Source organism: Erpetoichthys calabaricus, chromosome 5, assembly GCF_900747795.2.
Source record: "Erpetoichthys calabaricus chromosome 5, fErpCal1.3, whole genome shotgun sequence".
Lineage (NCBI taxonomy): Eukaryota > Metazoa > Chordata > Cladistia > Polypteriformes > Polypteridae > Erpetoichthys > Erpetoichthys calabaricus.
In genome coordinates, this window is record NC_041398.2 from 15,025,826 (window position 1) to 15,039,690 (window position 13,865).

General features: G+C 44.7%; 1 protein-coding gene across 1 annotated transcript; it reads left to right on the top strand.

Moving 5' to 3' along the window:
• Positions 1 to 1,620: 1,620 nt before the first annotated feature.
• On the top strand, positions 1,621 to 7,601 carry LOC114641636 (zinc finger protein 501-like). The gene is made up of 2 exons (XM_028790672.2): positions 1,621 to 2,144; positions 6,025 to 7,601. The coding sequence occupies exons 1-2, from the start codon at positions 1,754 to 1,756 to the stop codon at positions 7,065 to 7,067; spliced, it is 1,434 nt and encodes a 477-aa protein (XP_028646505.2). The 5' UTR covers positions 1,621 to 1,753; the 3' UTR covers positions 7,068 to 7,601.
• Positions 7,602 to 13,865: the final 6,264 nt, after the last annotated feature.

Consider the following 13,865-nt stretch of genomic DNA (forward strand, 5'->3'; position numbering starts at 1 on the left):
CCCTGTCGAAATAATTCCCCTCTTAACTCCAGACTGGAAGGTCCGAATCACTTCAGATTTCATCTGCTGTTACTTACTGACATGTGGATTATACCCTAGAAATGTCATGACTGAAAATGCAACACAGTTGAATTTTAGGTTATGACAATATCTGTGCCTCTTCTGATTTGGTGCAGGTGCACTAAGATGTAATTGTCACAGATCTCTCCGTGTCCGCGCATCTTTGCGCTCCGTTTTGATGTGACGCATGCTCCGTGCAAAACACCAGCCTGGCTCTCAGTGAACACGCACGCGCAGCCGCCTGGCTGTCAGTGAAAACGCAGGCGCAGCCGCCTGGCTGTCAGTTGAAACGCACGCGCAGCCGCCTCGCTCTCCTTGAACACGCAGGCTCAGCCGCCTGGCTGTCAGTGAACACGCACGCGCAGCCGCCTGGCTGTCAGTGAACACGCACGCGCAGCCGCCTGGCTGTCAGTGAACACGCACGCGCAGCCGCCTGGCTGTCAGTGAACACGCACGCGCAGCCGCCTGGCTGTCAGTGAACACGCACGCGCAGCCGCCTGGCTGTCAGTGAACACGCACGCGCAGCCGCCTGGCTGTCAGTGAACACGCACGCGCAGCCGCCTGGCTGTCAGTGAACACGCACGCGCAGCCGCCTGCCTCTCCGTGAACACGCAGGCGCAGCCGCTCTACATCTGCTGAGAGCTTCTTAGTCTTTTCACTGCATTTCAAATTTCTCATAAAGGTTTATTTGGTAGGTGTCTGTGTTTGGTTAAAAGATCGGTTACTCTACTCTATATCTGCCGGACCACCTGCACTTCAGGAGAGGTCATTCACCTGCAGTTAAGCCTGTTCAGGCCTGGCCAGTCCTGGGATGGGAGACCACCTAGGAAAAGCCGGGGTTGCTGCTTGAAGAGGTGTTGGTGAGGCCAGCAGGGGGCGCTTACCCTATGGTCTGAATATGGAACCCAATGCCACCAGTAGAGTGACGGGGAGAGTGTGTTGTGAAAATTGTGCCATAAAACTGAGGTCTCGGCTCACCGTGGCCATTAAAGATTCTTGGGCATCCTTCGTGAAGAGTAGGGGGTATCCCAATGTCCTGGCTAAATTAGTTATTCTGGCCCCCCTAATCATCTCCTGAGTGTAATTGGCTCACTCTCTCACTTCTCTTTGTTTGATTCCTTGAGTGGGCTTTTGCACAGGGGGCTGCACTTTCTTAAGAAGCAAAGGGAGCAGAACAACAGGACAAGAAGAAGAAGAGGAGGAAGAGTGTCAGTGAGCAACAGGATGGTTTGGGGGACGAAGAAGTCATCGGCGGGCAGGTCATTCGCGCTTAGTGTTACCTCTGCTCTATTTTAAGCGTTTCATTGCAAAGACCCAGTTTGACTTGGAAGGTTTATTTATTTCTCACCACTTACCAGCTAATGTGTGGTGAATGCAGTGGCAGAAAAATGGCTGCCATGTCATCATCAAGTTGGGTGCTGCGCATTACTTGCTCCCCACTCTGCTTTGAGTAGTGAGAAAAAACGTAATATACACATGAAGAATTATTATTTATAGTTTCCAAGCGATTTATGACAATTTAACAAGGCAATTATTTTTTTATTTTATTTTCACAGGTGAATGTACCAGCTCATATGGCAATGTGATGAGGTGACTGATGGCTTCCCAGCCAGAGCTGTTCACGTGAGAGGGGGAATCGTAGAAGAAAGGAGCAAGACACTCTGGGAGGGGAGAGAAGAGTTTCACACACAGCATGGCCTCCGTCAAACAGGAGGGCATGGATGAAAGATGCGTTAAACAAGAGGACTGTGAATGGGGTGCACCGGAGGACTTCTGTGTGACGGCGGAGCAGTGGGACGGAAGAATGTCCATTTGTAAAGAGGAGGAGTGCAAGGAGGAGATTAAAGATGAGGATTCCAAATGTTTCCCACTGCCAAAGCACAAAACTGGGAGGACTTTCAAGCAAGAAATCAGTGGGGAGTCTCATTCCCATTTACCGCCCTGGCTTGCTAATACGGGACAACTGGCTGCCGAGGAGGATTCTGCGGAAGTGAAATCTGAGATGTCAGACTCGGAGGAGAAAAGCGCTGAAGGAAATGGGAGGGAAGCAGGAGAGCAGAGGTCATCTGGGAGTGCTGGAATGAGTAAGTAATGTTATTAAATGTGAAAGAAAGGTAAAATGACGGCATTTGCAAATTTGAATGATGGTTTTCTTGGTAGAGGTGCAAATCGGAACAGTTGAGGCAGGAACAGCACCTGATATCTGACCTGTTAACAAAAAAAAAAAAATCAATGTTTCCAGCATAAAGCTCTGATTAACTCTATTAGGGCTAATTATTATTTTTTTGTTTCTTTTCTCCCAGGGCTTAATATTTGTCCAAAAACTAACTTTTTTTAAAAAAAGAACACAAAGCAATTGAAATCAACAAAAACATATTTCCTTTTGACAAATGTTACTGTCTTGCATGTTGTATGAGCCTGCATACTCTATGATTTCACATACATTTTACACAGCAAAGTCTGATCTCGCTCAAAGCAGCCAATTTCAGTCATTGCCACATTGCACTCCTTACAATACGTGTTGCTTTGGTGCCTACTTTTCAATTGTCTGTTGCTGCACTTTCTCACATATATTGTTAGTGTGTACTGTAGAGAGACAAGTCACCCGTTTGACATCATGCCATGCCACTGCCACCAAGTTTTCTGCCCGCATGAAAACCGTATTGTCACCTCTTTTCCTCTTTAGCCTGTCTGGCTTCATGTGTCTCCTGTTCACCTTCACTGTGCCACAAGCTCCAATTCCTCTGCTCTGTAGCTCCATGAACAATTCTGGGCATGTATAAAAATTGTCCAAATGTACACAACATGACCCAAATGTTCATAGCCCTGAAGCAGCTCCAGCACAACCTGACTTGTCGAGGGACAGTTCTCTCTTTGTAAGAAATACTTTCCTGTATATGTAATTACTTTCAGGCAGAAACCAGTGTTTGCTTCTGCCAGTACAAAATCCTATATGCCATACTTTGTGGGCTTGTCTGGCATATATTTGCAGAATAAAAGGCGTCCCTTTTATTTTATCATAGATTCATGCAGAGACAAATCACAGCCAGGCTGATCAAATTGTTTCTATGTTGGTTCCACGATGTCAAGCAGGGGCTGAACTTTATGCATGGTGTTATAGCCTGGCTCACCCCATGGGATTTGCTTCTGTTTATTACAGAAGTGAATAAAACTTTGCAGCATCACGTACCTATCACCATGCTGTATAACCTGTCCAAAGCCACCAGGGGACAAAGCATGTTTGGACCAATGCTCCCTGAAGATATATCACCAGTTCTGTCCCATCTCTATTTGTAATGCCACATTGCGCTTCATCTTGTCTTTTCGTTGTGGGTTTCCACTTTGAAAAACGAGAATGTGATGCAAGCGCAGCCCGTGATTCAAAAAATTTCTCTGCCTACCTGTTTGTCTCGTCTGACAGTAGCTGAAAAGCAGCATCAGGAGAGAGCAGCCTGAAGTAGTTCAGCAGCTGGTGATCTGTCGTGTCCAACAGCAAGCCATGCCGTCTTGTGAAGTCCGGTAGCCAGTTCGGCTCCCATGGATCAATGTCTGTGTATTCCTCCCACGTGAACCTTGCCGTAGATGCATCGGTTGCATGAATGCGCTCAGCTGGCCGCGGATCAGCTGGCGCGGCTTCGGCTGGTGTCTGATCAGCTAATGCCGGCTTCTCACTCTCTTGCTCGATCTCCTGATCACTGTCAATAAAATCAGATTCTGAAAAATCAGAGTCCGACTCCGTGATAATGCGCAAAACATCGTCTGCTGAGTGTTTTCTTTTCTGCACTCGCTTCACTCCCTTGTGACATGTCGATGCCATCTTGCCATTGTTTACATTTCGCAACTCACGCACACGCAAGGATTAGTTGCCGAGTCAACGAGTCTAACATTCCTCCAAGCACAGAGGAAATGCCTGCAACGTGACGGTGAGTTTTGTCGCCATTAACAGCTGATTGTCGCCCTCTATCCCTGGATGTCGACTTTTGTTAACATTCGCCCTCAACCCCTCCTGTCGACAAAAGTCGACATCCGCCCTAAAAGAGTTAAGATCATGAAATATTGATTTGGTTCTCAGTAAAATGATAGGATCTCCTGTTATTAAAATGTATATGACCTCAATTCTGTTACAGTTAAGACACAAATGTGGCTAAAAAACACTCAAAACCACACCCTGCTATGCAATTATACCTACCTGAGTGATTTTGTTTTTTTATTTACTGCTAATAACTCCACAGTCCAAGTGTCTTCATTTGAAAGGTTTTAGTGAAATTCAAAGTAAACCGTTCACATGAAAAAAATAATGAAGAAATTCGGTAATACTCACAAAAAAGAAAAAAGAGTTCCTGTCTGTGATGTCCTGCCTAAGGCTTAAGTGTGTTGGTTACATTTCTTAAGTTTTCCACGTGTTGTCACATACATGAAGACCTACGCTTGACATGCATACATAAGAAGAACCCACGGTTGAAAAACTCTCTGCCTTTCTGCCTCACACTTCACAATTCTTTATGGGTGTCCGGCTGCAGTCTGAGAGCGTCCTGTGGACGAGACATGGAAACAGAGCAAAGCACGAAGAACAGTCCGTTAACATTCTGTCTGGCTTAGGGGGCGGGAAAGAGAATCATTCACTATCTGTGGGAAAGCTGCATTCTAGTTAACATTCATTTAAACAAAATATGAATTTACCATTCAAACAGATTTGACTCTTACAGTTACTAACACTTATTATTTGACTGATGCCTGTATTCAAGGGGACTTCCAACATCTGAAACACAATTAGTTACATTTCTTTTGTTTGTTCCAATTGTAGTACAGGCAAAGTGAAGTGACCTGCTGAGGGTGACACAGTGGCATCAATAGTGGGATTTGAACCTACAACCTCAGGGTTTGAAGTCCAAAGCCTTAACCACAGCGCAACTCTCTCTGTCTCTCTATCATATAGTGGTTGGCATAACTATCTGTCTATATTTTATAAAGTGCATTTCTGATCTATCTATCTATGTAATCCTCTCTACTATACTAAGATGAATAGATAAACAGAATTTAATTTTAGTATAGTAGGCAGGATTACATAGATGGATAGATAAATAGATAGATGTGAAAGGCACTATATAATAGATATATTAAATTCTGTTTATCTATTCATCTATCTGTTATATAGTGCCTTTCACATCTATCCATCTATGTAATCCTGCCTACTATACTAAAATTAAATTCTAACATTATATAGTGCCTTTATCTATCTATCTATCTATCTATCTATCTATCTATCTATCTATCTATCTATCAGTCCCTTTCACATATATCTATTCATGCTCCTGCGCAGAGTTTGTCACTGACGATGACAGATGCACCGTACAGGCCTGTTACAAATCAGTGACCACTGGACATGGAGGACCTTAACGTTGAGTTTGACTGAGTCCCTACAAAGCCCACTACAGCAGTGCCACTCTGTCTGATGCCATTCTGTTCCACACATTCTTTATTATTTTGGAGTCCCAGGGCAACACTGGCACCAACAACCACTCTTAGTCACAGCAGGAACCAATTAACACAAGAGCCCCATTTTTGGGATAAGGGGGGACAGTGGAGAAATAGAACACACAGCAGGAGAAGATGAAAAGTTCAAAGACAAAGTGGATAGACTGGGAACAGAGCTTAGATGTGAGGCAGTAATGCCAACCAGTGTGCCCCCCTCTCTCTCTCTCTTATTATAATGCTAGCTGAGCAAAACACCTGCTTATTAAGACGGATTCCATGGTAAGTTCATCTGTTTTGATCACATCAGGCATATTAGAACTTCTGTTCACCAGAGTTGCTTGCACTTACATCCTTCTTTCTTTGTTCTTCTTGTTTCCTTTGTTCATCAGACATTACAGCCCTCTTCTGGATGCCAGACAATTCATTGCTTTATACACAGAATATAATAATTTATACATTTTTAACTAAATACTGTTTCTGTTATTGCAGATTTGCAGGGGAATTGCAGCTTCTCTCCATCGTCATCTGCACAGTCCTCTCTTCATGGCAGACTACAACAGAAACGGGACAAAGGGAAAAAGGAGAAATCAACAAGAGGATCAGAGAATTGGACCCCAGCCCCTTTCCAGTGCAGTTCTCTTCATGCTGCCAATATGACAAAGGTAGAAGCCAATAGCACCAATCAACAACAAGTGCATAAATACATCAGAAACCAAAATGCTGGTAAAACTCACTGTTGTTCAGAATGTGGCAAGCAATTCTCACATATACACAGTCTTCTGGTCCACACGAGAATCCACACTGGAGAAAAACCTTATTGCTGTTCTGAATGTGGGAAAAAATTCTTAAAGATATACCACCTTAAATGCCATATAAGAATTCATACTGGAGAGAAACCTTATTGTTGTTCTGAGTGTGGAAAACGATTCTTGCAGGAAAGCCAACTTCAGACCCACATCAGAATTCACACTGGAGAGAAACCTCACGGTTGTGTGGAGTGTGGCAAACGATTCTCACACAGCAGTACTCTGCATAAGCATACAAGAATTCATACAGGAGAGAAACCGCACTGCTGTTCTGAATGTGGAAAAAGATTCTCCGATGTGTACAGTCTTCAATGCCACATCAGAATTCATACTGGGGAGAAGCCTTATTGTTGTTCTGAATGTGGTAAACGTTTTTCAAACAACAGTGGACTTCGAAATCATAAAAATATTCACACCGGTGAGAAACCCTATTGCTGTACTGAATGTGGCAAGGGTTTCTCAAACAGCAGCAACCTCAGCAAACACATGAGAATTCACACAGGGCAGAAGCCTTATTGTTGTACTGAGTGTGATAAACGATTCTCAGACAGAACTGGACTTCACAGCCATAAAAGAATCCATATGGGTGAAAAAACACTTAACTGTTGTGAATGTGGCAAGCGTTTCTCAGACAGCAGCAGTCTTAATAGGCACATGAGAAATCACACTCGAGATGGGGGGGGAGAAAAATGGGAAAAACACCAAATTTGGAGTAAAACCTCCTAAATGGTGCCAGTGATGCTGGCTGGAATTCACAGGAGTCGTTGAAAGAAACGTTTGTGCCTATCCAGGCATCTTGTTAATTACTGTCACAATACCACAAAATGTAATTTGCTGGTAGAACGCGTTGTCCAGCGCCATTTGAAATTCGGACTCCCGTCGATGTGTTTGAAGACTCGTCTGGTGACTTTCTTTCCTACTGATATTAGCCGTTAAGTTTTTGTAACTCACTTGTGTTTCGTTCCGTGCTCTTCACTTGTGGCGATCAATTCGGTAAACCCTGTCCTGTCACACTTCTCAAACAGTTTCCCAGGCTGATGTGTATTCGATTATGTTGTAAGTCACTTTGGATAAAAAAAAAAGTATGCACAGCAAATAAATGTGAATGTTAAGATCCTCCTCCTCTTCGTCGTCTACAAATGCCTTCCTGCTGTTCCTCTTGTTCTTGTCACCACCTTCTCACACACCTCCTTTAGTCCCCTCACGTTCAGCTCTTCTAACTCTATGGGTGTATCCATGACAGACTGGCTGCTGATTTGGGGTTTCACTGTTTGTTCTGTTTGCTTAAGACATGCAGGCCTCAGTGTCAATGGCTCTTCTTCAAGAAAACTAAAAACCCATCATCTTCAATGTGCCTCTTAATATTCTGTGTTTATCTGTAAATCTGGAAGAATCCACCAGGTGGCAGTGCGAGATGTCATCACGGTGAGAATAGGTTCGGCTTCGCCGTGTTGTGAATTTCCTGGAACAGCCATTAAATTCTAAGGACGCCTTACCGCAATATTTCTGAAAAGGATGTTTAATGATTAAATCCATCAATCCAGGAATGTGTCCATTTCAGTTAGCATCGGGCACGAGGCAGAAACAATCCCTAGACGGGGCATCAACTCATCGCAAGGTGAATACAAGCACACACATACACGCTGGCGTCATCTTAGTGTCACCAAATCTGCATGTCTTTGGAAGGAAACCCAGCAGGAAAACATGAGAACTGCAGGCAGAGAACACCAGCGACGGGACTCCCTGTGAGACAGCAGCGCTAACGCTCCCCCCGCCATGTGTGTAATTATTAACAGTATTCGTTATTTAAACGAAATGAACGCTTTATCTGTAAAATGTAACGGACAGACATAGGATTCTAAACTTGCAGAGAGTTGGAATATCATAATGTAATGTGTCCTCTGTGGTGATCTATTGCTGCTTGCCGTAGCGATTAAAAACTGGGATGACGTTTACGACGGTCTGCTTTAACTATTTGAGGGCTGAATTATTTTTTGCAGGCAACTCCGTTTTCTGAAAAGCACACAAGGCAAAAGTTTCACATGTAAATCAACAGAAAGTGTCTGTTGCTGTGGCTGCTGTTCATCGTCTCTGGTGGTGGTGTAGCTGGCAGCATGATGGCCGGTAGGAATGCGTGGCGGGCCGTCTTCGCGTAGCAGTGCTACTCAATTTGTTATGTACCTCTTTGTAGCAGTACTACAGTCAGTAAGAACTGCATCTCCCAGCAGTCCGTGCAGGTGCTGTCAGGGTCAAAGGTTGTCAAATGAGGTTACCAATGTGACCAAAAACAAAGAAAGTTGTTTTGTTGTTGTAAGTGGTGTGTTGTGTTTATCTGTCACACTGCCTGCTGTTATTTGAGCTTATTTAATCATCGCGTCCTGGAGTGTATTCGTTTGTTGGGGTCTGGGCACCTGTATACTGAGGACTGTGTTTGGATTCATTTGGCTTATTCCCGCAAGAAAAGGAGCGCTCTTGAAACATCCATCCGGTAGGACTGTGTTTTCCTTCACCCTTTCAACATACAGATATCTGGACTTAACTTTGTCACCTCTCATATCATCCGGTTTGGTTTGTACATGGACTTTGCTGTGTGGTGTTTGTATGTATATGTTAAATGTAATATCGCCGAAGGGGTCAGAGGTGGTATTATTACTTTCATTTAGTTAATTTAATTGCATTATATACTTAATTGTTTAATGTTTCCAGTGCACTTCATTTGGGCTCTGTTGTGAGTGTGTTTGGGTCGATCCAATGCTGGGGACGTTCCTGGGATCTCCTCTATTAAAATAATTAAATCACCGTCATTTTTGACGGTGTGAATCTTAGCGGCCCCTGACCGCTACATCTTGCCACCATAAGTGGCAGTCCTCCCAAGGCGAACGTTGCCGTTGGTGCATCGGCTACACAAGCGTGTTCAACACCACGATCAGCTGAACCACGGTACCTCACTTTTCTTCAGATCACTTGCATCAAAATTGAAGTCCGGCAAGTCAGTATCGCCAAATTGGACTCTAATACACAAAATGTCGTCCGTGGAGTATTTTGCTTTGTACATTCGCTTTGGTCTCTCGTCAGATGTCGATGCCATTTTAGAGGTTAGTTTGCTCTTCGGTACTCACGCATGCGCAGGGAATCGAGGTCAAATCAACAAAGCTAACTCTCCTTCTAGCAAAGAGAGGTGAACTAAACACATAACAGCGAGTTTTGTCGTCGTTTACGGCTGATTACCATCCTCTACCCCTGAATGAAAATATTGATGCCTGATAAAGTAAACTACGAGGTTAAAGTGGACATTTCAAGATTAAAGCCGAAATTTCCACTTTAATCACAAAATACACGTTTTCACCATGTCCTTTAATTTTTTTTTTTTTCTCAGTCACTCAAATACAGCGCTGTGATATTATGTTGCTGTTGTGAAGTTGGAAAAAAAAAGACTGCTCAAAAGATGGGATGTGAGACTTTTAAAACGAATCCTGTCATTACCTTGGGGAAAATGCGACACTTGAATAAAAAAGCACCACGAATGCATCTGTGTGCCGGCATTTTGCTTCACCACATTGAGCTTTTCATCAAACAGCGAAGCGCGCACATCGATCCTCAAAGCGGCTTTCTGTCACGTGTTCCCCTGCTCAGAGGACGCATTATGGCTGCCACGTGCTCCCAGCGTTCATTGGCCGCGTCCTCACAAATTGTGTGTGTAGGCCGGGTTTATACTTCACGGGACGCGATGCATGTTGCAGAGGGCGCTCCTGCTATGCAAAAGCGTTGTGCAGTTTATACTTGCGCACGTACTTTACGTAAATCTGGAGGAATCCACCAGGTGGCAGTGCGAGATCATAGTAAGAACATGTTCCGCTGCTCTGTGTTGTGAATTACCTAGAACACCCATTAAATCCCGATGACACCTTACCGCAATATCTCAAGTTTAATGGTTAAATCCATTAATCCAGGGGTGTGTCCATTCCAGCAAGTATTAGACAGGAGTGAGAAACAATCCCTGGACGAGGCCTCAGCTCATCGCAAGGTGAATACAAGCACACACATGCACTAGTGCAGGGGTAGGCAACGTCGGTCCTGGTGAGCCGCAGTGGCTACAGGTTTTCATTCCAACCCAATTTCTTAATTAGAAACCAATCATTGCCAGTCTCAGACCTTATTTAATTTTATGGCTTGTTAGTCTGTGCAGTGTAAGGTTCTTATATCGTAGATTTTTTTCTTTTTCAAAGATATCATCCAAATGATATGAAGCCTAAAACAGATCATTTTCAGTCTGTCACATTTTTCTATTAAGTGTTTTATTAAATCAAACCGTGCATGATGAACACACACAGATGTAATTGGAAAAAAGCTAGCTGGAGAACTGCTGGCTGCTTTGTCTTTTACATCTTATTGCTAATAAGGAGCAATTAAAACACTGAATGCAGCAGTTTAAGATTGAAATAAGCAATTAAGGTTGGAGAACCTTAACAAGCGAGACCACTAAAATGAAGCATCAAAATGTCACTTAAGCAATATGTGCTTCATCAGCAATAATTGAGTTCTCGTTAAGGAACTGGGTTGGAACAAAAATCTGCACATACTGCGGCTCACCAGGACCGACGTTGCCTACCCCTGCACTAGTGTCATTTTAGCGGCACCAAATCCTCAAATCTGCATATGTTCTAACTCTATGGGTGTATCCATGACTGACTGGCTGCTGATTTGGGGTTTCATTGTTTATTCTGTTTGTTTAAAACATTGGCAGGCCTCAGCGTCCCACAAACACTCGCGTCATTTTAGCGGCACCAAATCCTCAAATCTGCATATGTTTGGAAGGAAACCGAAGCACAGTGTGGAATCCAAGCAGGGAATCCCAGCGAGACAGCGGCGCTAACGCTCCGAAATCATGTCACCCCCATGTGTGTAATTATTAACAGTATTCATTATTTAAACGAAATTACCGATTTATCTGTAAAATGTAATATGCACACTTTAATGCATTTCACCATGAAAATGATATCAAGTATAAATCTAAAGATTCTAAGTGTGCAGAGAGTTGGAATATCAGACATTTAATGTGCTCAGTGTGGTGATCTATTGCTGCTTACCGTAGCGATTAAAAACTGGGATGACGTTTACGGCAGTCTGCTTTAATGATAAAGTAAACCACGAGATTAAAGCCGAAATTTCCACTTTAATCACAACATACACGTTTTCACCATGTCCTTAATTTTTTTTCTCAGTCACTCAAATACAGCGCTGTAATATTATGTTGCTGTTGTGAAGTTGCACAAAAAGATGGTATGCAAGACTTTTAAAATGAATCGTGTCATTGCGATCGGGAATATGCGACGCTTGAATAGAAAAGCACCACGTATGTCGGCATTTTGCTTCACCACATCGAGCCATTCATCAAACATCGAAGCGCGCACATCAATCCTCAGAGCTGCTTTCTGTCACGTGTAGTTGGTAAACAGACACTGACGTCACGTTCCGAGTTTTATCACACTGCGCCCCCACCCGACGTTTTGCTGGTACCGCAACTCGCGCACCTGTCGCGTTAATTCCTGAGGTCGTGCTCAGAGGACACGTGAAATGAACGCGTGGCAGCCATGATTCGTGCGCGTGCGCGTTCTGAGCGGGAAGTTTAAACGAGCCTTTAATGTGGTGCAGCACCTCTGTGATGGCATCGCTAGGCACTCGGTTTGAACGACAAGCAGACTGCTTTGAATTCCGAAGTGCTGGGAAGAGCAGACGTGGTCTTTAAAAATCCGTCATCAGTACAGATGTCTGCGCCACAGGACGATAATCACTGAGGCTGGAGGGGTTGTCGGACTCGGGTACAAGGACCGTAATTGATTTTTTTCAAAATGTGTTTGGTCAGTACACTAGGTTTGGTGGCGGGCATCGAACACAGAGGTAAGTAATGGTCAAAAGCTGGTCGGTACTCGTCTTGTTGTTCTCGGAGCCCTCCCAACATCACGCTCAGGGACCCCAAGCGAGGCGACCGCAATGGTGGAGCTGGTGAGAAAACTTTTCAGCAACACTGAAAGTGGCCAATTAAAGTTAGCAGTAATAAGGCCAGCATCAAATCACACCTAGAAGGCACAAAGCCCATCCACCGGACCACAACATTAAACTTCCTGGAAGATGTCCGTCCTTATTCGCTAAGGTGATAAGACGGGGGGGGGAGCAGCCATATTGAACTTCACATCAAAGTCTTTAATGACCTTAATGGGCCAAGAAGAGCGGCACGGTGGCGCAGTGGTAGCGCTGCTGCCTCGCAGTTAGGAGACCTGGGTTCACTTCCCGGGTCCTCCCCGTGTCTGCGTGGGTTTCCTCCCACAGTCCAAAGACATGCTGGTTAGGTGGATTGGCGATTCTAAATTGGCCCAAGTGGATGCTTGGTGTGTGGGTGTGTTTGTGTGTGTCCTGCGGTGAGTTGGCACCCTGCCCGGGATTGGTTCCTGCCTTGTGCCCTGTGTTGGCTGGGATTGGCTCCAGCAGACCCCCGTGACCCTGTGTTTGGATTCAGTGGGTTGGAAAATGGATGGATGGATGGGCCAAGAAGCAAAGCAAACCGAATGTGACGAGTTAACACAAAACCTGTTTGTCTCAAGCAGGTGTTATGAACGCTATATGGGGGTCTCTCCATTCAGTGGGTTCTTTCATCTTCTCCTTCTTCCAGCTTGAAGATGCTGACTTTCGAAAGCTTGTTGGGGACATGGTGGACGGTCCTCGCCCCTCTCAGTCCCAAAAGTCATTCAAGGGTATTCGTTGCTTCAGGGGGCTCATATTTTGTGTGTGTTTTATGCATGTGGAGAGAGCAGAAAATGACTATGAGAACTTCCCAAAAACACACTTTTTCCTCTACCGCCCCTTTTTTTGCGGGGGAAATGTTTGGTATTTTGCTAATTTGACTTCTCCGCTTCCTCTCTGCTAAGAGTTCTGGTCTTGTGTGGGGTTACAACGGGCTGCTTTCACAAGTCCATCTGACATACTTTGTTAGTCCCTGAAGGGAAATAGAAAACTAAAAAGGCTCACATTTTAAAGGAATACTCCACCCCAGAAGTGAGTATTAGTTCACTAGCTGTGTAAGCCCGGGCTCCTAGAAACTATTGAAATCCATCCATCCATCCAACCTGCTATATCCTAACACACAGGGTCACGGGGGTCTGCTGGAGCCAATCCCAGCCAACACAGGGCACAAGGCAGGAAACAAACCCTGGACAGGGCACCAGCCCACCGCAGGGCACACACACCAAGCACACACTAGGACCGCCATTCCACCTAACCTGCATGTCTTTGGACTGTCGGAAGAAACCCACGCAGACACGGGGAGAACATGCAAACTCCACGCAGGGAGGACCCGGGAAGCAAACCCGGGTCTCCTAACTGCGAGGCAGCAGCGCTACCCACTGTGCCACCAACTATTGAAATTATCAAAAAAAAATTTGAAATGCAGAGTCGGCAGGTTTCGTTTTGCGGACGTGCTTGTCCCCCTCGTCTCTCAGCGGCAAAGCAAGTTTGTCTTTCCTTGGCGGT

What these genes read in the sequence shown, in the direction of transcription:
- LOC114641636 (XM_028790672.2), top strand. Translation starts at nt 1,754, where the DNA reads ATGGCCTCCGTCAAACAGGAGGGCATGGATGAAAGATGCGTTAAACAA. An exon ending in ATCTGGGAGTGCTGGAATGA is followed by an intron (nt 2,145 to 6,024) that starts GTAAGTAATGTT and finishes CTGTTATTGCAG; the next exon opens with ATTTGCAGGGGAATTGCAGC.